Source organism: Littorina saxatilis, linkage group LG2, assembly GCF_037325665.1.
Source record: "Littorina saxatilis isolate snail1 linkage group LG2, US_GU_Lsax_2.0, whole genome shotgun sequence".
Classification (NCBI taxonomy): domain Eukaryota; kingdom Metazoa; phylum Mollusca; class Gastropoda; order Littorinimorpha; family Littorinidae; genus Littorina; species Littorina saxatilis.
This window is the reverse complement of record NC_090246.1, coordinates 100772653-100800356: the sequence shown is the minus strand read 5'-3', so window position 1 is coordinate 100800356 and position 27704 is coordinate 100772653. Positions and strand designations below refer to the sequence as shown.

General features: G+C 40.3%; 1 protein-coding gene across 4 annotated transcripts; it reads right to left on the bottom strand.

Annotated features, from left to right (window-relative positions):
* Positions 1 to 529: 529 nt before the first annotated feature.
* Positions 530 to 27677, bottom strand: LOC138960343 (kinesin-like protein KIF9). 4 transcript variants are annotated; one of them, XM_070332218.1, is made up of 22 exons: positions 27494 to 27677; positions 25508 to 25673; positions 25066 to 25219; positions 24567 to 24750; positions 24176 to 24259; positions 18347 to 18439; positions 17700 to 17912; positions 15702 to 15779; positions 15459 to 15494; positions 14557 to 14625; positions 14257 to 14277; positions 13554 to 13658; positions 13309 to 13364; positions 13013 to 13103; positions 10250 to 10413; positions 9742 to 9924; positions 8666 to 8751; positions 7776 to 7898; positions 5610 to 5789; positions 5222 to 5340; positions 4741 to 4845; positions 530 to 4257 (listed from the first exon to the last, which is right to left on the bottom strand). In XM_070332218.1, the coding sequence occupies exons 1-22, from the start codon at positions 27599 to 27601 to the stop codon at positions 4147 to 4149; spliced, it is 2529 nt and encodes an 842-aa protein (XP_070188319.1). In that variant the 5' UTR covers positions 27602 to 27677; the 3' UTR covers positions 530 to 4146. The 4 variants fall into 4 exon arrangements, with proteins under 4 accessions (XP_070188319.1, XP_070188320.1, XP_070188321.1 ...); XM_070332219.1 differs by lacking the exon at positions 14257 to 14277; XM_070332220.1 differs by lacking the exon at positions 15459 to 15494.
* Between the last annotated feature and the right edge of the window lie 27 nt (positions 27678 to 27704).

Here is a 27704-nt window from a genome sequence, read left to right as displayed (position 1 = left end):
ACACACACAGACACACACACAGACACACGCACATACACCATACCCTCGTTTCGATTCCCCCTCGATGTTAAAATATTTAGTCAAAACTTGACTAAATATAAAAAGCAGCTTGTATAAATCTGGTACGACACAGCAAGCAATGTAGTATCAACCCCTGTAGTATTCTCTATATATATGCATGACTTTCAGCACATCCCATACCAAGTAGGGGCGCTCCTGTGAAATTAAAGTGCATCGAGTTGAGTACTTGTTTGTCTATCATTTTCATATTGTATTGGCAGCTTTAACTTTAAGCTATTCTATATTTACAAAGAAAGAAAGAAAGAGAGACCCCAGAGAGGGAATGACAGATTGCATTTATGTCAAAACATCTTGATGTCATCTACTTGCGAAAGCATATGCAGTAGACTTGGAATCTGGGCTACTCCACCAAGCTTGAACAGCTTGGGTAGCGTTTCAGGAAAAAAATCGGATACTCACACAAACACACACACACACATTACCACACACACACTTGTACCCATGCAAGTCATTGGAGAGTCTGTTTATTCTTCTTTAAATATGACACATTTCTGTTTGTGGTTGAAAGGGTATGGCCGTTTGACACGAGAAAGTATAGGGTTAAGAAAAAAATGAACAAGTGTGCAGTGCAGAGATTTATTCACAACTACAAGAATGTTCAAAAGCTCAAACCAGTGGGGTTTTTCTGTGTCTTTTTCTTTGATCTGCAGCGAGGAACAGTGAAAGCACAGATAAAAAAAATATTAAAAAATTAATAAAATATTTGTTTGTTTCTCTTATGCGAAGAGCAGACCTGTTCATTTTACTCTGTACAATACTGGAGTGCTCTCAAGAAACAATAATTTACATAAATGAATGAAGCTCACCTTTTTTACACCTGTCTTGTCTTTTTTTTCTTCTTGTACCAGTTATAATAATATATACATTGTTCATATCACAGATAGATAAACCGGCACGGTTGGCCTAGTGGTAAGGCGTCCGCCCCGTGATCGGGAGGTCGTGGGTTCGAACCCCGGCCGGGTCATACCCAAGACTTTAAAATTGGCAATCTAGTGGCTGCTCCGCCTGGCGTCTGGCATTATGGGGTAAGTGCTAGGACTGGTTGGTCCGGTGTCAGAATAATGTGACTGGGTGAGACACGAAGCCTGTGCTGCGACTTCTGTCTTGTGTGTGGCGCACGTTATATGTCGAAGCAGCACCGCCCTGATATGGCCCTTCGTGGTCGGCTGGGCGTTAAGCAAACAAACAAACAACAAGAAGAGCAAACGCTCGATCGAGTCACTTTCGCAGTTCTGAATATTATATGAGGCATCAGATGGACAGGAAGAAATTGCTATTCACAACACAATGAGTCACGTTCACATAAAATTTGAGCCCGGTCACTTTTATAGTTTCCGAGAAAAGCCCAACGTTAAGTTGTGTGTTGCCGAACAGAAAAGGCTAGTTATCTCCCTTGTTTTTCTGATAACGTTCGTAAAAGGCTACAGATGTAAATACTTTGATGTAAAGAATAATCCTACAAAGTTTCAATCACATCCGATGAACTTTGTCAAAGATATAAAATGTCTAATTTTTCCTTTGACGCTGACCTGTGACCTTGAAAAAGGTCAAAGGTCAACGAAACCATCGTTAAAGTGTAGAGGTCATTGGAGGTCACGACTAAACAAAATATGAGCCCGATCGCTTTGATAGTTTCCGAGAAAAGTTTGTCAAAGATATAAAATGTCTAATTTTTCCTTTGACGCTGACCTGTGACCTTGAAAAAGGTCAAAGGTCAACGAAACCATCGTTAAAGTGTAGAGGTCATTGGAGGTCACGACTAAACAAAATATGAGCCCGATCGCTTTGATAGTTTCCGAGAAAAGTCCAACGTTAAGGTGGTGTCTACGGCCGGCCGGCCGGACGGCCGGCCGGCCGGACAGACTAACACTGACCGATTACATAGAGTCACTTTTTCTCAAGTGACTCAAAAACAGATAGATAACCCGATTCATACTAAAGCCAAACTTAAATATATATTCAAACAAAATATAAACATTAGACAATTGTAATGAGTCAATGAATTTGCATGGTTTGTGGACTTATGAGACCACCACCAAACAAACACATACAAAAAACTTCCTCATTTTTAAAATCACAAGGTGGAATACGTTTCAAATCAACACAAGAGAACAGAGTCAAAATGACATGGCTTGTCACTGACATGTTTCTAAAGACAAATATTTTCAGAAACTCTCTCTCAAGACAAGGCACGGGATGAAACAAAAATCAAGAGCTGGCCTAAATTAATGTGGTGTCTAACTATGAGGTGCATCTCGGACTGGCACCTGTTGTGATTATTCACATGTTTTTTCTCTCGCTTTTTATATTTAGTCAAGTTTTGACTAAATATTTTAACATCGAGGGGGAATCGAAACGAGGGTCGTGGTGTATGTGCGTATGTGTGTGTGTGCGTGCGTGTGTGTGTGTGTGTAGAGCGATTCAGACTAAACTACAGGACCGATCTTTATGAAATTTGACATGAGAGTTCCTGGGTATGAAATCTCGGAACGTTTTTTTCATTTTTTTGATAAATGTCTTTGATGACGTCATATCCGGCTTTTCGTGAAAGTTGAGGCGGCACTGTCACGCCCTCATTTTTCAACCAAATTGGTTGAAATTTTGGTCAAGTACTCTTCGACGAAGCCCGGGGTTCGGTATTGCATTTCAGCTTGGTGGCTTAAAAATTAATTAATGACTTTGGTCATTAAAAATCTAAAAATTGTAAAAAAAAATAAAAAATTATAAAACGATCCAAATTTACGTTTATCTTATTCTCCATCATTTGCTGATTCCAAAAACATATAAATATGTTATATTCGGATTAAAAACAAGCTCTGAAAATTAAATATATAAAAATTATTATCAAATTTTTTTTTTCGAAATCAATTTAAAAACACTTTCATCTTATTCCTTGTCGGTTCCTGATTCCAAAAATATATAGATATGATATGTTTGGATTAAAAACACGCTCAGAAAGTTAAAACGAAGAGAGGTACAGAAAAGCGTGCTATGCAGCATAGCGTAACCTCTTCTTGTCAATTTCACTGCCTATGCCGTGAGCGGTGGACCACGAGTATACGGTCTTGCTGCGTTGCATTGCGTTCAGTTTCATTCTGTGAGTTCGACAGCTACTTGACTAAATATTGTATTTTCGCCTTACGCGACTTGTTTATTTTTACAAAGCCATGGGATCTTGTATATAACAAAGCAGCACAACAAGTTGAACTGATACATGTGCTCATAACATAATGAAGTGGCGAACAATACTATCACATGTTTGCACTTTGAAATATTGATGTTCATACATACAGGTAACTGGTTGTGTTCCCTCCTTCTCTACCCTGTGATGTAACATAGGATGGATGACAAAATGTCAGTGGTGTACCAGTATTAACCTCTTTTCCTTCAATCCTGAAATGAGCAATATACACAATAGTAACATCTACATTTCACTCCATCTTTGAAGACATTTCCCAGCAAAACGCACACGATGAAGGGCTGGAGGTGCATGTCAATATCTCTGTTAAAGAGTTGCTTTAATTAATGGCATCAAAGTACAGTGGAAAGCACTGTGCATCCTGACAACAATGCCATCCGCTTGGCCAAAAACACCTTTCACACACTGTGGTTTTACTTTAAAATCAGGTTGTCTGACTTAAAATTGTACAAGTTTCTCAGAATGTCTACACATGTATTCACAAGCTTGATGAAAAACTGTTCTTCGTATACATACCTCACAAGAAAAAAGGTACACATAAAATTGGGCACCTCATCCAAGTCAATTTTGTAATATATTCAATTTCTTGTATAATTGGTATCGAAATCAAGCAAGAAATAAATGCACACCATAAAATGTTCAAAATGTTTTGTGCGGTGTCTGTCACCAACAAACACAGATTTAAAAATATATCCATGTATTTGTATTAAGTGTAAACATTTTGACACGGTGTCCATTCATGCCAGAAAGCAAAATTGCCCACACTTAAAGTTTATTTTGGTAAACTTGGAAATACAATGCTTGCATAGTTTCAACAACTGAGGCTAACAAAATGCTGTTTAGAACTGGAGGCTGTTCAATGCTGTTTAGTACTGGACTTGCATCATGTGGGGAGGTTTGTTTCGTAGAGTCATGGTTGGTGTGCCAGGTTGGCGATAGTACGGCTGAGGCTGCGACATTGCGGCTTCATAAATTTTCTGCAGAAAACAATCAATGATTGTTGTGTGATTCAACAAAAAATCTATGTGCATGTTTGAAAAAACGAGACTAGAAAGAAAAAAACACTCTTTAGATATTATTCACATAGCTTTACTTCTCCACTTTACTGGGTAATTCAGTGTAATATTAACAGGACTAATAGGGTTGGAGAAGCAGTCGGTGTGTATTTAGTTTTAGCGCTCGTGCATTCCTCTACATTAAACTGATTACTGTCAGCAGTACCATAGAACAAAAGTTCAGTCACAGATTTGCAAAGGTTATTACAGAAAGAAAGAAAAAACAAAACAAAACAAAAACCAATATTTAAAGTCCCATCAACTTTTATGTATCTTCAAAATTGAGAAAAATATAATACCAGGCCGCAACTTTCTGTTTACGAACGAACACTTTAGTCAACTGTCTTTATGTCTGTAATATTACAATGCACAAAAGGGACACAAGGGATAAAAAAAAAAGCTTACTCGTCTCTGTGTGCGCATCTTGGCGTTATAGAAGGCAGCAGAGTCTGGGTTGTTCATCAGCAGCTCCATCTGCAGGCGGTCAAACTTCTCTCCCTCATCCTCAGGCTGCAGTTCAGAAGGCAATATTAATGTCCCAACATCTTCATTATACTGAGTTCATTTCAGGTTTTAATAAACAGAATGCTACTGGCAACTAATTTTCAAGTGAATACCTGAAGTGAAAGTGGTACAATGTACGAAGACAACACTTTTTTTTCACATTCAGGAGCATGTACTTGTGCTTTTGAAATCCTTTATTGATGCATTTATAGCCTTTAAGAAGAACACTGAGATCATGTGAGTATAGAAATTAGTACTGACCAGTTAATTAAAAAAAGATTACCAAGGCTGAAGGAATGAATTTGACAAACATGCACACACAAACACACAGACACACACACATGCATGCAGAATGTATAATTATGATGTACGTTGTACTGACCATTGCATTAGGGTTCACAGGAAGGAAGACTCCAGGGCGTTGACCATGGCCAGCCACCAGACTTGTTTGTTCGTCTTCAGTTTGACTAAGGAAACTCTCGGCATACCATTTGTCAAACTCTGCAAGCAAAACAGAAAACTTGAATTCACATTGCAAAAGCAGGTTTTCAGATCAACTAGTTTTATGTTCTTTGTGTAGCAGCAGCAGCTGTACAAGGGGTAACACCACCCGTGTATTGTAATCTAAACGATTTTTCAAGATCTTGAAACTAATCTTCAACAGATAAAACCTTTTTTTTCTAAATGCTTTTGTGAAGGACACACAATTCCATTCAATTCTACAAGGAGGAAAGAATCAAAACTCCTGTGAAAAATATATTTTCCCTCACCATTAAGCAGACGTTGGCGGCACTGATCGACCAGTTTCTGGCAGTACTGAACCTGGGTCTTGAGGTGCTTCAGCTCATCGTGGTCATTCCTGTAGGTGACCTTCAGGTCCTTCAGCTTCTGGATCTCCAGGAACTCTTCCTCACTGATGATGATGTCACCGTCGTCGTTGTAGGTGGGACCTGATGACACAAGAAAACTCTTACAGCACTTTTCACCACTTCGTTACCATTTCCATTGGTCTGTGTTTATCAATGCAGTATTTCAGATGTCATCTCATCAGAAATGCAGACCTGTGCACATCTACGGTTTCTCCGTAATTTCTCCGATTTTTATATGCAGAATACGGTGCAACGGATTATTAATTAAAATTCCGAAATTCTGATGTTTTACTCAAAAATAATATTTGTGTACTTTTTTTCTGTTTTAAGATGTTTTTACCAATTAGTTGGCCGTTGCGCTGAAAAGACGTTTTACCGGAAGCGCACATGTTTTCAGCATTGAGTCTTTGTTCTTAGACTTAGTTCAGCGTCTGCGTGGCAACTTGTGATTGAAGTGAAACATGGAAAAGAAAAAAAGAGTGCGAGATTCAGATAGTGAAGAGGAGATACTTCCCCGAAAGCGGCGTATGGCTGCCTAAATGGCGGGGTAAAAACGGTCATACACGTAAAATTCCACTCGTGCAAAAAAACACGTAGTGTACGTGGGAGTTTCAGCCCACGAACGCAGAAGAAGAAGAAGAAGAAGAGGAGATACCAGCTCTGTCACCAAAGAAGAAGAAAACGGCACAACAGTGCTGGAAGTCCAGTTGATGATAATTAGTTTTAACGTCCTCTTAGAACCAATTGGCCTATCTTGGGACAGGTAGTGTTGATATATGCTTTATGGGGGGACAAGACACTGGACAGACATGCAAACAGAGAACACATATGATCGTGTTATAGATCTGGAAGTCTGTTGTTGCGATATTTCAAAATGGGGATGGAAGTAAAGATTTTGTTGGGGTTGTTGCCATAGTGTACGCGAAATATAGTTGAAGTGGAGCGGTTTTGTAGGCTTATTTGCTTTTTATTTATGTAAAATATTTTTTAGACTTTTGGATAATGCCAAAATAATGTAATAAAGAACTGGCTGAATAAGTCCAGTTATTCTCAAGACAGTCCAGTGATGAATGAATGTCGGAATGACGAGGCCAAAGACATTTTCAGAACAAATGTTACAACAGTGTTGATGTTTCACCTTGGCTTCTTAATAAATAATTCTAGTGAACGACGAAGAAGAAGAAGAATAAATAGTAATTCCCATTCTACTGCGTCATAGTGTTTCAGTTTGTGTGCTTTGTGAGCAGAATTATGTCTTGAACTGTCGTTACAGCTTACAACTGAAACATTTTAAAAACTACTGAAATTTGGTTTGGTTACTATACTGATGAGCGTTTTGAGTGTGCACAGGTCTGGGAATGTGTTTTTCACATTCTTCTATTGTAACATACTCCTTAGCTACAGCTTTTGTAACCTTTTTATTTTTTCAAAAGCACTGACCATTTCAGATTGTAATTTAAAATTCATTAGACTAGATTCATCATACATTACCAGGGGTGTGACTCTTGTGATGAAAAAAGAGGAAATCCCTTTTTTCTAGGGGGGTTCGGGGGCATGCTCCCCCGAAATTTTGTCAAATGGTACAAAAATCTGTGCAATCTGGTGCATTCTGAGACTAAAATTCAACTCATATGGATCAGGTAAAAAAGACATTCTCCTCACTCCCCCCCCCCCCCAAAAAAAAAACCAAAACAAAACAACAACACCCAACCAAACCAAAAAAACCACTTTCACACAACAATGGTAACATTGTAATGGTGCATATTTACGTAATGAACCATTTATCCATAATCCAATACTGGCAATAGTATGATCCAAGTGACGCCCCGATGCATTGAAGCTCAAAATGACTATTAGTTATCAGGAGTTTTCACCGTCAGCACAATTTAACTCTCAAGCCTCCAGTGTTCTGTTCCATCTTCACTTCTCTCCATATCATTCAGTCAACAAGTTATAGATACTGTGATGAAATGGGACGCGGAAAAATAGATTACTCCAGTGGAATTCGTAAGTTGTGTCCGCGGAAATCCGCGGATTCGCGGAAAAGTCCCACCTCTGATTACTCACCCTCTGCCTCTCTCTCAATGCGAAGTCTGTCCAGGTTCTGTCTGGTATTGTCAATCTCAATCTTGGTGCTGTTGATCTTCTTGGCAAGGTCAGCGTACGTCTTCTTCTTTGTTGCCAAGATTTCTGTAAAAACAAAATGGTGACTGATGTATTTATTGACATTTCCCCCACAAAACCTACCAATTAAGAGTGCAAAGTTGTTTCCACTATAGTTTACATAACTGCCAGTCTCCCTGACTAGTAACTCCTACATAAGGCCAAAAAAAAAATAGGTGTGGTTACGGTAACATAGCCCAAAAAAATAGGGTAGGTAGGTAGGCAATCACTTTTTTTTTTTTTTTTACTTTTTTTTCTAATGTGTACAAATTAAACCTACTTGACAGGGAAATAAGTGTGCGACACGGGCGCTTTCGCTTTCATTGCGTTTTTTGCACTCGTATTTTTTTTTTTTTTTGACAAATGTAATAAAAAGTTATAGGATCGGCCCCTAAAAATAGGGTAGGTCGGGTTACCGTAACCACACCTATTTTTTTTTTAGGCCTAAGAAAGCAGATGAAAAAAAACAACGTTGGCCAAGCTGCAGGCCTTACAGAGCTTTGTCTGGTAAAAAGGACACAAATACTCAGATTTTATTACAAGTTTTCTCAAAGTTAATTTCCCTTGAAACATAACGATAAAACTGATAAAGACCCTGCTCAACAAAGTTGCAGCATACAATGAAGTTACATTGTGGTATTTGTTTATGGCAATGGGCCGACCTTCTTAAATGGTGTTTAAATTATTTGTGTTCTTGTAAGATATCCAAAGGAATTTTCCCACAGTCGTTAATATGAAGCAGAATGGCATTGAAGGATGATCGAATGACACTCCCAAAAACTGTGTAGTCTTACCTTTGTTTTCAATCAGAATCCTGTTAATCTCACTGCCCCTCTCTTGTTTGAACTCTTCAAAGGCTGTGGTCCTGGGAGGTGGTGTGCTGAAAAATCCAGACAATTAAATACAAATAAATTACAGTCATTTTCTATTTCATGGCTGTGGGCATATAGTTTTGAAAGCACTGCTATTGCTGAAGTGGAACAACCATCATAGAAATATGATGTGAACATAGAAACATGTTTAGGCAAAAACGTTGATCTCCAACCTCTGCATTTGTAGTGTGAAGTGAAAACACCATTCTTGACTGTTCCACACATGAAGCCGATTTAAAGCTTTACGCATATTCACCATGTGCAAACCAAGTTGTGATAATATGTGACATTCCGCATGACTCCCTGCTTTACTCACTTGCAGCTCATGACAAGCGGAATCAGAGCAGTGTAATACTCAGGGGTGGGACTTTTCCGCGAATCCGCTGATTTCCGCGGACACAACTTACGAATTCCGCTGGAGTAATTTATTTTTCCGCATCCCATTTCATCACAGTATCTATAACTTGTTGACTGAATGATATGGAGAGAAGTGAAGATGGAACAGAACACTGGAGGCTTGAGAGTTAAATTGTGCTGACTGAAAACTCCTGATAACTAATAGTCATTTTGAGCTTCAATGCATTGGGGCGTCACTTGGATCACTCGTACTATTGCCAGTATTAGATTATGGATACATGGTTCATTACGTAAGTATGCACAATTACAATGTTACCATGGTTGTGTGAAAGTGTGTTGTTTTGTGTTTGGTCGGGTGTTGGTGTGGGTTTTTTTTTTGGGGGGGGGGGGGGGGTGAGGAGAATGTCTTTTTTACCTGATCGAAACGAGTTAAATTTTAGTCTCAGAATGCACCAGCTTGCACAGATTTTAATGTACCATTTGAACAAAAATCGGGGGAGCATGCCCCCGAACCCCCTGGAAAAAAGGGATTTCCTCTTTTTTCATCACATTAGAGTCCCACCCCTGAATACTTCACAATTACTGAACAAATCAAAAGCGGCTACTTTATTTTCAGTGTTGCACTTTGCCCACTTATTTACCTTGGTCGCTGTACTTTTTCAGGCTTGGACACGGGTCCAGTGGAGCTGACTGGTGATGTCGAACCTTCCCCATCCTTTTCACGGTCCACAGATCCATGTGGCGACTTGACCTCTCGGTCACGCTCACGTTCCCCTTTGGCGCTTTGGGAGGGGCTGGATGATGTTTTGATTCCAATGGGGCTGCTAATAAACACCAGGACAACGCTTTTTCAGTTTTTGCACACACTTTCAAATATGTTAAAAGGTTGTTTTTGACATCATGCAGACAAGTGTAGTTATACAATGCTTGTCACTTTTTGTGGAACATAGCACTAAGTGGTAGTGTGTGTGTCTGTGTGTGTGTGTCTGTGTGTGTGTCTGTGTGTGTGTGCATACACACATGCAGGAGTACTCATGTCTGCATGCACATTTGTGTGCGTGTGTGTGTGTGTTCATTCACATAGGTAGCCTATTTTGATTCTCGCCTTAACTGAATGTATTATGTTTGTATAACAGTAATTGTTTATACCTTACTCTTCCAGCCCTCTTCTTTTCTCTTTCCCGCTCCTTCTTCTTGAGCTGAACAACTGCAGAGGGTTCGGCCTTAGCAGACTTTGGTGCAGAGCCAACTCCAAAGCCTGTTCCATCAGTCTCACCCACCAGACTTCCGTCGTCTGCAATTGAAACTCCAGCCTGCCAAAGAGAACACAAATTCCATGGTCAGTTTGCAGGGAGACAACTGTGCGTATCAAAGATCATTCACCCAGAACTGCAGTAGTCAGTAGCTTACAAAAACTGCACACTTGGGGGCACAAGTACAACACCTGGTTGTCTCCCTTCAGTAATGTTATACTTTGAATGGACAATGGTAGTTTGACACTTGTTCATTTCATAGGCAGTGTGAAGGCTATTGTTTCATTTCAGTTTCACTGAAGAATTGAATATAATATCTATACAGAAATTCATCACAAATACAACATTATATAGGCAACAAATAGGATTCTGTGGGTACTGAAAATCATTCCTACTCTCGTTATAAGCTGTCCGAAGCCTTACACTTTATCTTTCACCAAACCTGCTCAACTAAAACTGTTCCCAGAGAGACCAAATGATTTCTCCCTTGTGGCCCACTGAAAAGACCCCAGAGAGACTAAATGGCTCCTCCCTTGTGGCCCACTGAAAAGACCCCAGAGAGACTAAATGGCTCCTCCCTTGTGGCCCACTGAAAAGACCCCAGAGAGACTAAATGGCTCCTCCCTTGTGGCCCACTGAAAAGACCCCAGAGAGACTAAATGGCTCCTCCCTTGTGGCCCACTGAAAAGACCCCAGAGAGACTAAATGGCTCCTCCCTTGTGGCCCACTGAAAAGACCCCAGAGAGACTAAATGGCTCCTCCCTTGTGGCCCACTGAAAAGACCCCAGAGAGACTAAATGGCTCCTCCCTTCTGCCCCACTAAAAGAGTCCTACAAAGACTAACTGACTTCTTCCATCTGTCCCACTGACCACTGACAAAGGTACCCGAGAGAATAAATGACTTCTCCCTTCTGTCCCACTGACAAAAGTACCCGAGAGAATAAATAACTTCTCCCTTCTGCCCCACTGACAAAGGTACCCGAGAGAATAAATAACTTCTCCCTTCTGTCCCACTGACAAAGGTACCCGAGAGAATAAATAATGTCTCCCTTCTGTCCCACTGACAAAGGTACCAGAGAGAATAAATGACTTCTCCCTTCTGTCCCACTGACAAAGGTACCAGAGAGAATAAATGACTTCTCCCTTCTGTCCCACTGACAAAGGTACCCGAGAGAATAAATGACTTCTCCCTTCTGTCCCACTGACAAAGGTACCCGAGAGAATAAATAACTTCTCCCTTCTGTCCCACTGACAAAGGTACCCGAGAGAATAAATAACTTCTCCCTTCTGTCCCACTGACAAAGGTAACCGAGAGAATAAATAATGTCTCCCTTCTGTCCCACTGACAAAGGTACCCGAGAGAATAAATGACGTCTCCCTTCTGTCCCACTGACAAAGGTACCCGAGAGAATAAATAACTTCTCCCTTCTGTCCCACTGACAAAGGTACCCGAGAGAATAAATGACTTCTCCCTTCTGTCCCACTGACAAAGGTACCCGAGAGAATAAATAACTTCTCCCTTCTGTCCCACTGACAAAGGTACCCGAGAGAATAAATAACTTCTCCCTTCTGTCCCACTGACAAAGGTACCCGAGAGAATAAATGACTTCTCCCTTCTGTCCCACTGACAAAGGTACCAGAGAGAATAAATGACTTCTCCCTTCTGTCCCACTGACCACTGACAAAGGTACCAGAGAGAATAAATGACTTCTCCCTTCTGTCCCACTGACCACTGACAAAGGTACCAGAGAGAATAAATAACGTCTCCCTTCTGTCCCACTGACAAAGGTACCCGAGAGAATAAATGACTTCTCCCTTCTGTCCCACTGACAAAGGTACCCGAGAGAATAAATGACGTCTTCCTTATGTCCCACTGACAAAGGTACCCGAGAGAATAAATAACTTCTCCCTTCTGTCCCACTGACAAAGGTACCCGAGAGAATAAATGACTTCTCCCTTCTGTCCCACTGACAAAGGTACCCGAGAGAATAAATGACTTCTCCCTTCTGTCCCACTGACAAAGGTACCCGAGAGAATAAATAACTTCTCCCTTCTGTCCCACTGACAAAGGTACCCGAGAGAATAAATGACTTCTCCCTTCTGTCCCACTGACAAAGGTACCAGAGAGAATAAATGACTTCTCCCTTCTGTCCCACTGACAAAGGTACCAGAGAGAATAAATGACTTCTCCCTTCTGTCCCACTGACCACTGACAAAGGTACCAGAGAGAATAAATGACTTCTCCCTTCTGTCCCACTGACCACTGACAAAGGTACCAGAGAGAATAAATAACTTCTCCCTTCTCCCCCACTGACAAAGGTACCAGAGAGAATAAATAACGTCTCCCTTCTGTCCCACTGACAAAGGTAGCAGAGAGAATAAATGACTTCTCCCTTCTTCCCTCAGTGAGACTAAATGACTTCTTCATTCTGTCACACTAAGGTCTCAGAGAGACTAAAAGACTTCTCCCTTCTGCCTCATTGATTAAGGCCCCAAAGAGACTAAATGACTTCTTCCTTTTGTCACACTAAGGTCTCAGAGAGACTAAATGACTTCTCTCTTCTGTCCCACTGAAAAAGGTCCCACTGAAAAAGGTCCCAGTGAGATTAGCTGGCAGTCTACAGGAAGAGATGGAAGGAAAGGGAGTGAACCGAATTACCTGTTGAGCGGCTGCGATGGCCGCAGTGTCTGTCTTATCTATCAAGGTGAACTTGTGTCGCAACCTTTCCTCCATATCCTGCTCCATTTGACTGAAAAACACCACAGATTTCAGTTTCTTCACGTATTGAGGGGACTCCTTTTAACAACAATACTGTACTGATGCACATGTTAGGTATTCAAACACACCCATGTACATGAACAAATCAACTCACATGTACACGCAGACGCACACACAAACACTCGCGTGCACACGCACACACACACACACCATTCACACTTATCCCCTACACTCACTTGTATATTTCTCTGAATGCTTCAAAAGTCCCTTGAATCTGGCGCAGGTTCACAATCTGTACAGAAAACAGAGTTCAGCTGTAAAGACAGAGTTCACTAGTTCTTAGTTGTTATACTGCATCACTGTCATAAACAAAACATTTGAAATTAACAGTTCAAGGGATTTTTTCTCAAAGAAAAATTAACAAATCATTTACTTTTTCTCAGCTTACATCTACCAAGTTTCACAATCAACCATAACTTACATCAATTTCATCCAGGTTTCCTTCCAGATAGCGACGACACTGTTGGCGTATCTCATACTTCTGCTGCTCTGTCAGAGGCTCGTATGTCACCTGGCTCCGGTTTGTCTAAATAAGGGGGAAAGAATCAGTTTTGTATTTAGAGAATTTTGACTGTTGTTTTAAAATGATAAATTCAGGACATCATCCACTTATCATTTTCCTTATCCCAAATCCCCTACAAAAGCTTCATTTTACTGCTGCTTTCAAACATTTTTTCCCAATCTACTTCTAGCCTGATAGCCTGTTCTTTTTTTCTTAAAATTCTTTACTCATTTAGGTTACATTTATTTGTTACTTTTTATTGCTGCGTCACATGTGATATACAAAATTTTATTTACAAATGAGGTAAAATGATTCAGATGACAAAAACATGCACATCAGCCAACAAAATATAAATACATGTATCATAATCATATACATGATTATGTATCATGGCTATTCAATAAAATTTAAACTTTATGAAAGCCTCAGCTGCCTTGGGTCATTTGATATGAACTGTTTGAAAATGATAGCAAGCCCAATGCAAGAATGTTTGTCCACTTATTAAAAAAAACAGCAACAACAACAACAAATATAAAAGTAAAGAGAAAAACATGGTCAGGGATTAAGGAGAACAATGAACAAGAGTGAGAAACAAATGAACCTAACATACAGTAATGCAAACCTTTTGGGCTTCTTTTTTAGCCTGCAAAGAAGGATTTAAAAGGTCAAGACCACAATGAAAAGCTGTGTGACTTTTGTTAAATGAAATGTGCTAAGGTCATGCAAGCCTATGTTTTCCCTTAACTTTATCTGTCTGCTGGATCTCGTTCCATTCGCCAAATTTCTTTTTAATGTTTGTTAATCTTTGCATCATAATTTCAAATGTATGCTTTTTGTCTGAAATAACATTTTTAAAATGTCACGTCAAACAAACAAGCACAAACACACACATAAACAAAAATAAACATACAAAAAGACTCACCAAGGTATCATGCATTGCTAGCTCTGCCTTCAGATGGCTGATATCTTTTTGCAGCTTTTTGACCAGCAGCTGCAAAAAAACATTATTTTTCCATAAAATCGTCCTAGTATTACCACCTTTGTAAGCTGTTTCTGTAATGATGAAGGAGACTGCTAGTAGCTCTTTTGTTCATTCTTCGGCAAATGATCAACTAGGCTATTTTAATATAACATTTAATAAACAGACAAACAGGAGAACAATTTGAAAACTTGCAAGATCATTGTGTGTGTGTGGGTGTTAGTGGATGTTAGACAGTGTTTGTGTGTGCATGCATGTGTGTTAGTGTGTGTGTGTGTGTTAGAGAGTGTGTGTGTGTGTGTGTGTGTGTGTGTGTGTGTGTGTGTGTGTGTGTGTGTGTGTACATGCCTGTGTGAGTGGTTGTGTGTGTCTCTCTTTGTCTGTACAACAAAATGACACAAAACTAAGAACCACTATTGTATATATCCTTTGCTTCCTTGTAATAACCACTGCAAAACAAACCTTTTAGATTTCATAGTGAATAACTGGTATATTTTATTGCAACAAAGTGACAATAAACAGTCAGTGAATGCACCCATACAAGCATTTGAAGACAATGTCAATGGTAACAATTGTCAAATTGATGAAAACATGAATACCCAGGCAAGCATTTGAAGACAATGTCAATGGTAACAATTGTCAAATTGATGAAAACATGAATACCCAGGCAAGTAAACCAAAAATCAACAAAAACTAAAATCAGTTCAAATAATCAGTGAGCTGGTAGCATGCAGTAAAACGGTTTGAAGTCACATAAATTAAACCATGCAGTGAACACGAAATAGTCTGTAAATGCAGTGATCCATTCCCTGTGAATGACAACAATAAACTACTGATTTCCTCACCAGTCGCTCCTGACTCGGTTTGCAAAACCTGCAGGCCTGTAAAATGGGTTGATTGAAAGAAATGAGCAACCAACTAAACACCAGATTTTGGGTTGTGTCACTTAGTATCACTTGCATTATAAGTATAAAAATGAAATGACTGAATAATCTACCCGTTTTTTAGTATGCGGACTTGGTACATTGCATATGAGTTGTTTATTATTTTTTTAGATAAGATTCACATAAAAATAAAGAAACACTCACAGCTGGATCGTATACTTCATTCACTGCTGGTTCGTTAGCAACACACATCATGCGTGTTGCAAATCGCATGGTCGACACCTGAAAGAGAATGATCATAACTGTGAAAACAAAAGAAAGTTGGGTTTAAAATCATTCAGATGCAGGTCAATCAATCATTACACAATGCCAGAGGATCAGTGTCTTTCTTTTCATTTTTTGATTAGTGTCTTTTTCTCTTGGTCAGCCTTTTTATTTATTTATTTGTTTTTCCTTTTAAAGTAATCTAAAAACAAGTATCCCAAGGTGAAACAAACAATGTCATCTGAAGAACAAAAGAGGTCTTTTCTCACCAAGCTTAGTTTTTTTTCTTTTACTTTCTGGTTTAGTTTCCTTTCCCTAAATATTGTCCAGAAGAACCTCCACAGGCAACCCATTTTTACACTGGAATTGTGCTGTCTTTGTCTTGCTGAGTAAATATCTCTGTAGTTTTTTAACACTTCAAAGTGAGTAACAAACACATTCTATGAAGCAGATTTTTTTCTTCAAACTCAATGTTAAAATGCATTCAGTAAAATATTTGTTGAGGCAAACAATATCAAAAGAACTGATAGTTATGGTGCTTGATCTGTTCCAGTCATGGTAGTGTTTGAATTCTGAAGAGCAAGAACGGCCTACCTTAAAGAAGAACTAACAAGTCGCGTAAGGCGAAATTACTACACTTAGTCAAGCTGTGGAACTCACAGAATGAAACTGAAAACTGCATTTTTTCACAATGACCGTAGTCCGCCGCTCGTGCAAAAGGCAGTGAAATTGATGAGCCTGTTTAGCGAGGTAGTGGTTGCACTGTGCTGCATAGCACGCTTTTCTGTACCTCTCTTCGTTTTAACTTTATGAGCGTGTTTTTAATCCAAACATATCATATCTATATGTTTTTTGAATCAGGAACCGACAAGGAATAAGGTGAAATTGTTTTTAAATCGATTTCGGAAATTTGATTTTAATCATAATTTTTATATTTTTAATTTTCAGAGCTTGTTTTTAATCCGAATATAATATATTTATATGTTTTTAGAATCAGAAAATGATGAAAAATAAGATGAACGTAATTTTGGATCATTTTATAAAAACATTACTTTAATTACAATTTTCAGATTTGTAATGACCAAAGTCATCAATTAATTTTTAAGTCTCCAAGCTAAAAATCCAATACCAAAGTCCGGCCTTCGTCGAAGATTGCTTGGCCAAAATGTCAATCAAATTGATTGAAAAATGAAGGTGTGACAGTGCCGCCTCTACTTTTACAAAAAGCCGGATATGACATCATCAAAGACATTTATACAAACAAGAGGCAAAGCCATCAAGGCTCACGTAAGAAATCGACAAACAGTAACACAAACTCAATCACTCCGTCACACATACACACACACACACACACACACACACACACACACACACAGAAAGAGCATAGGTGAAACTGTGCAAGAAAGCAAGACACTAGATCTAGATCTGTCTGTCCGCATGTAGCCTACTTACAGGGACACGACTGCCAACAGAGTCTCGGCCCGCTCAAAATAATAATGACCGAGACTTTCAGTACTTCCTTCGCGTGACGTCTAACCCTCTTACGTCATAATGTGACGTCAATGTAATGTGACGTCTTCAAATGTTAGAGTTTCTACCACAGACATACACACGCACAAACACACACACACACACACACACGCACGCACAGACAGACAAAGTTACGATCGCATAGGCTACACTTAAGTGAGCCAAAAATGAAAAAAACGTCTGGGGATATCATACCCAGGAACTCTCATGTAAAATTTCATAAAGATCGGTCCAGTAGTTTACTCTGAATCACTCTACACACACACACACAGACACACACACACACACAGACACACACACACCACGACCCTCGTCTCGATTCCCCCTCTATGTTAAAGCATTTAGTCAAAACTTGACTAAATGTAAAAACAGTAACAAATGATGATACATTTGTAAAAACGAACTTACAGTTTCTTCCAGCTGGTTTCGTTCTCCCCAGACGTTGGCAACGAGAACAGTGTTGCAGTTCCCTCCGATGGAATCCTTGAGGTAGTGGGTCAGCTTGGACTGACGGAAAGGGATGTGCTCACGGTGCTTGTCTGCCAGCGCTATCACCACTTGCTCCAGGAAGGACAGTGACTTGTTGATGTACATGGCCTCGGTCACCATTTTTCCTTCAGACTGGGGCATAAAAATTAAGTTGCATGCAATGTTGCTGTTGGTTCATGTTAAGCTATGTGCTCCTGAAACATTTTCTCTAAAGGTATTAACTTCTGTCTCCTTATGCTCTCAAAACCTGAATATATGTATTAAAAGTATAGAAAGAAGCAAAAATTAAATTTCTTGTAGCAACAAAGCAATAAAAACAAACGCATGAAAACCAGGGTTGTACTTTCTTTAGACAGGTAAATTAGTTTCAGATGATATCCTTGCACAAACATCCAATTATTTTGCCAAACTAAAAAAACATGGGCCAACTGCTTTCAAATTTGCACCCCATATAAAGCACAACTTTCAGAAGTTGAAAACTAATGAGTTGAGCTGCATGCAAAGCAAAGTCTATTTCTTCCAACCTGCTGAGTATCTGAGTGTTAGATAAAATGAAAAAAACTCACCTTAGATTTTCCAATTCTCTCCGAGCCAGCCAAATCCACAAAGTTGAGTTTGGACACAGTGTACTTGGTACTGGACTGCACTCTAGATCTTGACTGTGTTGAGAAAGACAGTTTCACATGAGACGTTATTTTTTTTAAAGATATATACTCCTATATTGTTTGTGAATGTATTGTAAGATCATGATGATAAAAACTGTTACAACACATATCAAAAAAATTAAAACTAACACTAAAAAATATAAGTCAAAAATACAAAACCCTGTTTTTACTTTCAGTATTACATGCACTTTGTTAAAATCTTATCCAGATTCCCTTTCAGATGCAAGAAATCCATGTATCCCAATTAAGAAATTCCCAGCAAACATAAAATTGCAAAACTACTAACCCCAAAACACAGAAGTACATGTATCTCTGACAACATGATGCCTCCCCAAAAATAAAAACTTTGTTGTGCATTTGGCTGTTCATGCTTTAGGCAAACTATGCCTGTTACGAACAAACATCTGCAATTGAAATTCACTTTTGTCTTGTTCCAAGATGTCCTCTCATGACAAGTTACATTGTACCTCAAAAGAGCCCATTCTCCAAAGAAAAGAACCAAAACAAGTCGCGTAAGGCGAAAATACAACATTTAGTCAAGCTGTCAAACTCACAGAATGAAACTGAACGCACTGCAATTTTTCAGCAAGACCGTATACTCGTAGCATCGTCAGTCCACCGCTTGTGGCAAAGGCAGTGAAATTGACAAGAAGAGCGGGGTAGTAGTAGCGCTGAGAAGGACAGCACGCTTTTCTGTACCTCTCTTCGTTTTAACTTTCTGAGCGTGTTTTTAATCCAAACATATCATATCTATATGTTTTTGGAATCAGGAACCGACAAGGAATAAGATGAAAGTGTTTTTAAACTGATTTCGAAAATTTAATTTTGATCATAATTTTGATATTTTTAATTTTCAGAGCTTGTTTTTAATCCGAATATAACATATTTATATGTTTTTAAAATCAGGATATGATGAAGAATAAGATGAACGTAAATTTGGATCGTTTTATAAAATGTTTTTTTTTTTTACAATTTTCAGATTTTTAATGACCAAAGTCATTAATTAATTTTTAAGCCACCAAGCTGAAATGCAATACCGAAGTCCGGCCTTCGTCGAAGATTGCTTGGCCAAAATTTCAATCAATTTGATTGAAAAATGAGGGTGTGACAGTGCCGCCTCAACTTTTACAAAAAGCCGGATATGACGTCATAAAAGACATTTATCGAAAAAATGAAGAAAAAAAACGTCCGGGGATATCATTCCCAGGAACTCTCATGTCTCATGACTGGGTGGCCGAGTAGTGAGCATGTTGACCAATTTCAGATTGCTTTGACAGTTCGAGACAGTTGTTGTACTGAAACTAGTGCTTCATGAGTCCCTCGTTTCGAATTTTGATAGATGCAAGATATTTGCAAGCCTTTTTTTTCTTCTTTTTTTCTTCTCTCTTCTCTTTTTTTTTTCTTTTTTTTTCTTCTCTCTTCTCTTTTTTTTTCTCCTTTTCTTCTTTATGTATTTATTTTCATTTTTTTGTTTGTTTGTTTTATCCTCTTTTTGCTTGTTCCGACGCTTGTTCCTTCTCCCAGTATGCTCCCACGCCGCCCCGTCCCAGCACTCACTGCAACATCCACCCCCGAACTTCGTTCCGCCGCCAGACTTTGTCGAATCCATGAGCCCCCAGTGTTGGTCAGGCACCCGGGCACTCCAGGGAAGGATGTCAGGCCGCTGCCTTAGGCTACCCTCGGAAGATGACACTGCACTGCTGCTGAGTCCCTTCGATGGTGTTCAGTATTGGTCCTGTTCCTGGCCAGGAACACAGGCACCGCTAACTACTAAGCCCTCTACTTACGACACTGACTGTTGAGTCGCGGAGTGAGCGTCTCCTCAGAGAGCAGACCGCCACTGCGTCCTTCCGTCGACCCCCTGGAGCATCCCAGGGTGGCAGCAGAATATTCAGGGATGGCTGGAACAGGAACACTGGGACCAAGGTCACCATGAAAGCCCTGGGCAGAAATGGTCACAAGAATCGAGACAAGTTTGTTTATTTTCGGGCTTTTTGAGTCACTCGCATTCGTGAAGTGAATGACACTCGGCTCGGTGATCCCAGCCTTCCCATTGGAACTTTAGCACTTCCACTCTGGGTAGGAGCCGACCGAAGCCCGAAAAACCCACGCACCCCTTATGGGATTCGAACCACGATCTCCCGGCCCGCAGTCCGATGCGCTAACCACTGCGCCACGGGGACCGGTCACTTTACAGAAACCATGAAAAGAGCTTTTGCAGCTTGAACTGAACGTACTGCAGCTTGTCTACGCAATTTGGACTGCAAACTTTGATCAGTTTGTCCAAGCACTGGCGGTTCTGATTTCCATGGTTTTTCGCACTGGACCACATACACTATATGCGCGGTGGCTTTCTGTGCATCTGCGTGACATGTGTCAGCTGTTGACAAGGATTCCAGCTGTGTATCAAGCCTTCTATCTGGGTGCATTTGTCGTCAACAAAACCCGGCGGCCATTCTCTTCCATTGCGATTGACCACGCACATGAGCAGTGCTTCTTCTTCTTCTTCTTCTTCTTCTTCTTCTTCTTCTTCTTCTTCTTCTTCTTCTGCGTTCGTGGGCTGAAACTCCCACGTACACTCGACCAGAGAATGCATTTGCAGAAGTTGATGCCAGGATATTTGATGGTGCTTTCATCGTTCAGCTTCTATCTCCAAAGACATGACGCACGTTTCAGGAGTATGCAGATTTCGTCTTTATACCATACGTGCTTTCTCAGCTGGAAAACGTGTCAAGAGTGGATGTTGTCTGGGATATCTACCTTCCTGACAGCTTCAAGTCCTCAACACGGCGGATACGTGGCCATGGGCAGCGACGGAAAGTGACTCCAACTTCCCCAATTCCATCGAACTGGATGAGCTTCCTTCGAAACGATGGCAACAAAGAAGATTTGTTCCAGTTTCTCGCAAGAGAACTGATCCGCCAGAAGGTCACGGACAAAGTTGTCATTGCTACATGTGGAGAAACAGTCCTCTGCTCTTCCCCTGATGTTATCCTGTCCACCATTGATAGTTGCAGTCAAGAAGAAGCGGACACACGCATGTTTCTTTATGCTGCACACTGTATTGCACAAGGACACAGAAGAATCGCGATACGAACTGCAGACACTGACGTTGTTGCCCTTGCCATTTATTTCGCTGAAAAGTGGCATGGTAATGAGCTGTGGGTATCATTTGGTTCGGGGAAGCATTTTCACCACATTGCTGCACACAAGATTGCTGGTAGTCTTCCGCCTGAGAAGGCGAATGCCTTGTCAGTTTTCCACGCATTAACAGGATGTGACACCGTGTCTTTTTTCTCGTCAAAGGGCAAGACAACAGCATGGACAACTTGGGCAGCTTTTCCAGAAGTAACTTCAGCTTTCTTTGAACTTGCTGCAATGAGAAAACCTTCCAGCGATTGCATCAGTAAGATTGAACAGTTTGTTGTCTTGATGTATGAGAAGAACAGCACATCGTCAACAGTCAATGAAGCAAGGCAACGCTTGTTCTCTCAGAAGTGCTGTTCCATTGAGAACATTCCTCCCAACTCCGATGCTCTGCATCAGCATGTTCCCCGCGCTGCCTACCAAGCAGGGTTTGTATGGGAGCAATCTCTGGAGAATGCTCCCTCTCTACCTTCTCCAAAGGACTGGGGTTGGACCAAAGAAGAAAAAGAGGGGTGGAAGCCCTTGTGGACCACTTTGCGCCAGGCTGAAGATTCCTGTTACAAACTGATTCGCTGTGGATGCAAAAAAGGCTGCAAGGCAAGGTACAAATGTGGAGCTGCAGGTCTTCAGTGCACCGCCCTTTGCAACTGTGGCGGGGACAGTGGGGAAGAGTAACAGCTCCAAGCGTCAGCTGTAAGTTCTGTGAGTTGTCAAACATTCCTTTGGTACACTGACGATTCAAATAGTGTTATGTTCAAGTGTTTGTTGGAAAACGGTGTGTGTTTTTTTTAATCCTTTTTGACACTTACAAAATACATTAATTCATGATTTTGTATATTTTGGATGTTGATCGGGATTTTTAAAAAAAGGTTTTGCATACATGTACTAATAAAAAGAGACTTTTTTGTGTGTGTGCTTATGGAAATATAATATTTGTTTGCAGGAATAGTTTTCTGTAACACACACTCACACACACAATAGTTTTCTGTAACACACACTCACACACACACACACACACACACACACACACACACACACACACACACACAGAAAAATGTGATGTGGATTTTGAAATGTACATGTAAAGTTTTGCTTAGCTTTAACCATCCTTTTACATTTGTACTTGTGAAGGACGAAATGAGGGGTTGATATTTTGTTGCAAGAGGCAAACGTCTTTCGCTCCCGGTAGTGATGACCTATATTTCAGCAAAATTAGGTCATATGAGATATATGAACTTGTCAAAGATAATCAAAAGGTTACAGACTATTGCAGGAATTTATTTGGTTAACTGTTATAGGTATTACCTCGTTACCAGAAAAAAGCATTTATTGATCCCTGTGACTGTGACAGAATGGTTGGAGACTGTCGAGGGCACACCGTGTGACCTACTTTTGAAGGGTCAGTACCCTGTGTTGTCAATGAATACGCTTACCTCTAACGAAATATATTAATCTACATGCTTTTTACTCTTTTGTTTGAAAATGCACGCTTTGAATTAATGTTCAGGCGCCACACAGCGTACGCTACAAGGGGGTTCCGGGCAGCTATGACCTATTTTTTAATCTAATGTAGGTCATCACACATATCAATCGATCAAGTGATTTGAAAAGCTTGCAGATTAATACAGGACATTATGTGATCGATTGTTTTAAATTATATCCCTGTAACAAAAATTAATTTATTGATCTGTATAAATGTTTTCACCGAGTGTCTGGAGACTGTCGAGGGCATACCGTGTGACCTACTTTTGAAGCGTCGGTACCCAGTGTCAGTCAATACAAACGCTTGCCTCTATTAAAAATATTCATCTACATGCTTTTCCACACAGGTGTGTAAAAAAGGCATGCTTCGAACTCGATTTGCATTCTAATGGGGGTTTGTGTTGCTCAACATGCTCACTAGAGTGGTAACGCTCGGAAGCGAGAGGTTGCGAGTTCGACCCTGGGTCAGGCCGTTAGCAATTTTCTCCCCCCTTTCCTAACCTAGGTGGTGGGTTCAAGTGCTAGTCTTTCGGATGAGACGAAAAACCGAGGTCCCTTCGTGTACACTACATTGGGGTGTGCACGTTAAAGATCCCACGATTGACAAAAGGGTCTTTCCTGGCAAAATTGTATAGGCATAGATAAAAATGTCCACCAAAATACCCGTGTGACTTGGAATAATAGGCCGTGAAAAGTAGGATATGCGCCGAAATGGCTGCGATCTGCTGGCCGATGTGAATGCGTGATGTAGGCCTATTGTGCAAAAAAATTCCATCTCACACGGCATAAATAAATCCCTGCGCCTTGAATATGTGCGCAATATAAATTGCATAAAATAAAAAATAAAAACAAAATAAAAAATAAAAATCCCTGCGCTTAGAACTGTACTCTCGGAATACGCGCGATATAAGCCTCATATTGATTGATTGATTGAAATTTCATAAAGATCGGTCCAGTAGTTTGGTCTGAATCGCTCTACACACACGCACAGACACACACACACACACACACACACACATACACCACGACCCTCGTCTCGATTCCCCCTCTATGTTAAAACATTTAGTCAAAACTTGACTAAATGTAACCAAAAAAATGTACCTCAAGGTAGACAGTAAAGATGCAGTGGGATCGTGAGGACATTCTGTTGAGCGAGTGGGCTGCGATGGCTCTGTTTGTTTCTCCCTGAAAGCACACATTCACAATAGTCACAACTTTGAACAAAATTTCTCTTTTGTCAATTTAGATCTATATTTAAAGCCGGGCTTATTAGAAAATGATTGGTCACACTAGTTAGAAAATATGCATGCAATTTATAATTATAATAAGATACAAATCAGTAGGCTTGTACTGATTGAAAATCATGAAACAATAATCATCTGCTACATATGTTTATACATTGTAGGTTCCAAATGATGACAGTGACTGGAGAAGCCGTGTACTTTTCTTCTCCAGAACATTGTAATATATAATAAAAGTCTGGTGATGGTACCTCAAAAAGAAGATTGAGGGCCTCCTCTTCACTTTGAGCATGGTGAGATGTCAGCCCCTTCACATATGTCCCGTCCTGGTTTTCTGTCACTACCATGGGCTCCCCTGAGCCCTGAGATGCTGTTTCTGGTATTGATGACAACAGGTCAAACATCACCTCATTGTAGATCTCCATATAGGAAATTCTGCAATAGAAATAAACATAAACACATTGCAGCAAGCTTAACTGTTTGCACATCATCAATTATGTGTGTGCGTGTGTATGTGTGTCTGAACAATACCAAATGATGCAAAACCAACAAGTATTTAGTGTTTTGCGTGTGTGTGTTGATGACTCTGTGTATGTGTATGTGCCTGCGTGTGTTCATGTGTGTGCATGCGTGTGTGCATGTGTTTGAGTATGTGTTTGTGTGTGCAATGTGTGTGTTTGTGTGTGTGTGTGTGCGTGCATGTCTGTGACTGTGTGTCCATGGGTTCTCTTTCTTTTTCTCTTCTTTTACCTGACTGTAATGCTATACTCTGGGCGCTCTTCAATTTCCTTGAACAACTGAGAAAGACCCCGAGGAATCATGCCCCTGTGACGATAGCTTTCAGTTGCTCCTGTGATGGTAAAGGTCTTGCCTGCACCCGTCTGGCCATAGCACATGAGAGTTGCTGCAAGAAAAAACCCAACATCATGTTGTTAGACATATCCATGCTCCAACATATAAAAAACAGAAAAGCTAAACCATCATGATCAGGAAGTCTTGCAGAGTGTGTTCGCTGTCACAGAATTTATCACCTTGTTGGTGCTTACACATTTTATTTTATTTCTGCACTCGCATATGAACCAAACGACAACATTTTAAGAAGGATAGTTTTAAACTAAAATCACTATATAAATCCCATTTTGATAATTTTCTGAACTTTTTGAACAAATCCATGAAAATTAGAATGACTTACCATTATAGCCATCCAGGACAGATGTGACCATATCTGAAGCCACCGTGGAGAATACATGTTCCTGGGTTGCATTGTGGAAGATGCCATCCAATCTAAAGTTCCAGTCCAGAATTTGGTTGTTGACAACCCCCTTCTTTGGATCTCGTTTCAGGTGGACATTGACGCTCTGAACAACAAGGACATTTCAGTTATTGGATCTCGTTTTAGGTGGACATTGACGCTCTGAACAACAAGGACATTTCAGTTATTGGTCTCAGTTTTGCTGACTATTGCTGAGATATTTCAGTACCGTATTTGACGGATTACAAGACGCACCATTTTATAAGCCGCACCCCCGACTTTTAACAAAAAAATTGGGACGAGCCACGTATAGGCCGCGTCACTATATTAGCACATTTCGAGCAGACGAAAACACAACATGGCGGCTCTCGCTCCCCCAACTATCGCGAGACACAAACAAGAAGAGCAAACGCTCGATCGAGTCACTTTCGCAGTTCTGAATATTATATGAGGCATCAGATGGACAGGAAGAAATTGCTATTCACAACACAATGAGTCACGTTCACATAAAATTTGAGCCCGGTCACTTTTATAGTTTCCGAGAAAAGCCCAACGTTAAGTTGTGTGTTGCCGAACAGAAAAGGCTAGTTATCTCCCTTGTTTTTCTGATAACGTTCGTAAAAGGCTACAGATGTAAATACTTTGATGTAAAGAATAATCCTACAAAGTTTCAATCACATCCGATGAACTTTGTCAAAGATATAAAATGTCTAATTTTTCCTTTGACGCTGACCTGTGACCTTGAAAAAGGTCAAAGGTCAACGAAACCATCGTTAAAGTGTAGAGGTCATTGGAGGTCACGACTAAACAAAATATGAGCCCGATCGCTTTGATAGTTTCCGAGAAAAGTCCAACGTTAAGGTGGTGTCTACGGACGGCCGGCCGTCCGGCCGGCCGGCCGGACAGACTAACACTGACCGATTACATAGAGTCACTTTTTCTCAAGTGACTCAAAAAACAAAATCTCGCGCGCGTAAGATCCTGATACATCCGGTGTTTCTCTGTACGCTATCTTGTCACGACGACTTGTTGACAAACGAAGATTCGCGAAAGAAAGAGAAAAGCGCCGAGTCTTGAGTAGAGAGCTAATAAAGTACCGGTCATCGCTAATCGAGCAAAATGAAAATCCGCGGCGACTTCCATTAGGTGAATGCTATTCAAGTTTAGGTAACGTTTTAGCTGCATCTTTTCATAAGCCGCAATGCGATTTTTTTTGAAAAGTCGCGGCTTGTTGTCCGTCAAATACGGTACTTAGATACATGTTCTGAAGCAGGTAAAATGTAAAACATATATATGGGTTTGATACACCAAGAAACACTGAAGGTTGAACAGGCACACATTTCTGGACTAATTAAAGTACAGCTCCAATAAATGCATGTTTTATTTGAAGTTTTCCAAATTGCATATACTCTATCTCTCTCTCTCTTTCTCTGTCTCTGATCAACTCCAAACTGTGCTACATGAAGCATCTGTACGAACACTGAAGCGTAAACTACCATGTCGGGAAAGGGATGGACACTGTGAACCATCCCTATGATCGCTACATTGTCAAACATTTCATGGTCTTGAAATTATCTGTACACCGATTTCCCTTCGCCTCCTTCCTTATTGCAAGGGGCTGATGGCCTAGCAATTAAACTCTCGTATTTGAATTCTCTCTCTCTCTCTCTCTAATTCTGCTTTCTTTCGAAATTCCATCGTCCCTCGGTCTGCCTGTCGATCTCTCTTTCTCAAACACACACACACACACACATACACACGTTGCAGAAAAACTTGTTGATTTTGCACGGAGATATATAACTCATAGTTCAAGACAAAAATGCTAAAAAATTTTCACCGAAGCGATAACACTGGACTTTAACAAGCCCCACGGAATAGTATCTGCAAAGAACACAAGCACTTCAAAAGAAAGCAGAATCGAATTACCCTGTGATCAGGCAGAAGTTCTATGTTGTCGTGCGCAAAGTTGGAGGTAGGCCTTATTCTAGCCCAGACCTTCACTTTTTTGTTTCTGTTCATCGAACGACCACTCATTTTGACGATTAAAATCAGAAACCTAGTCTATGATATTGTAATCAGCATCTGCTGTCCTCCATATTTGTTCCAGGTTGTCAAGAGGAATGCGCATGTGCAGAGG

Bases quoted from the DNA above. Each gene is read 5' to 3' on its own strand.
- LOC138960343 (XM_070332218.1), bottom strand. From the start codon at position 27,601: ATGAGTGGTCGTTCGATGAACAGAAACAAAAAAGTGAAGGTCTGGGCT. The intron at 5,790-7,775 runs GTGAGTAATCAG...TTGTGTCATCAG, and splicing joins CATTGAGAGAGAGGCAGAGG to GTCCCACCTACAACGACGAC. The intron at 4,258-4,740 runs GTAAGCTTTTTT...TGTTTTCTGCAG, and splicing joins AGATGCGCACACAGAGACGA to AAAATTTATGAAGCCGCAAT.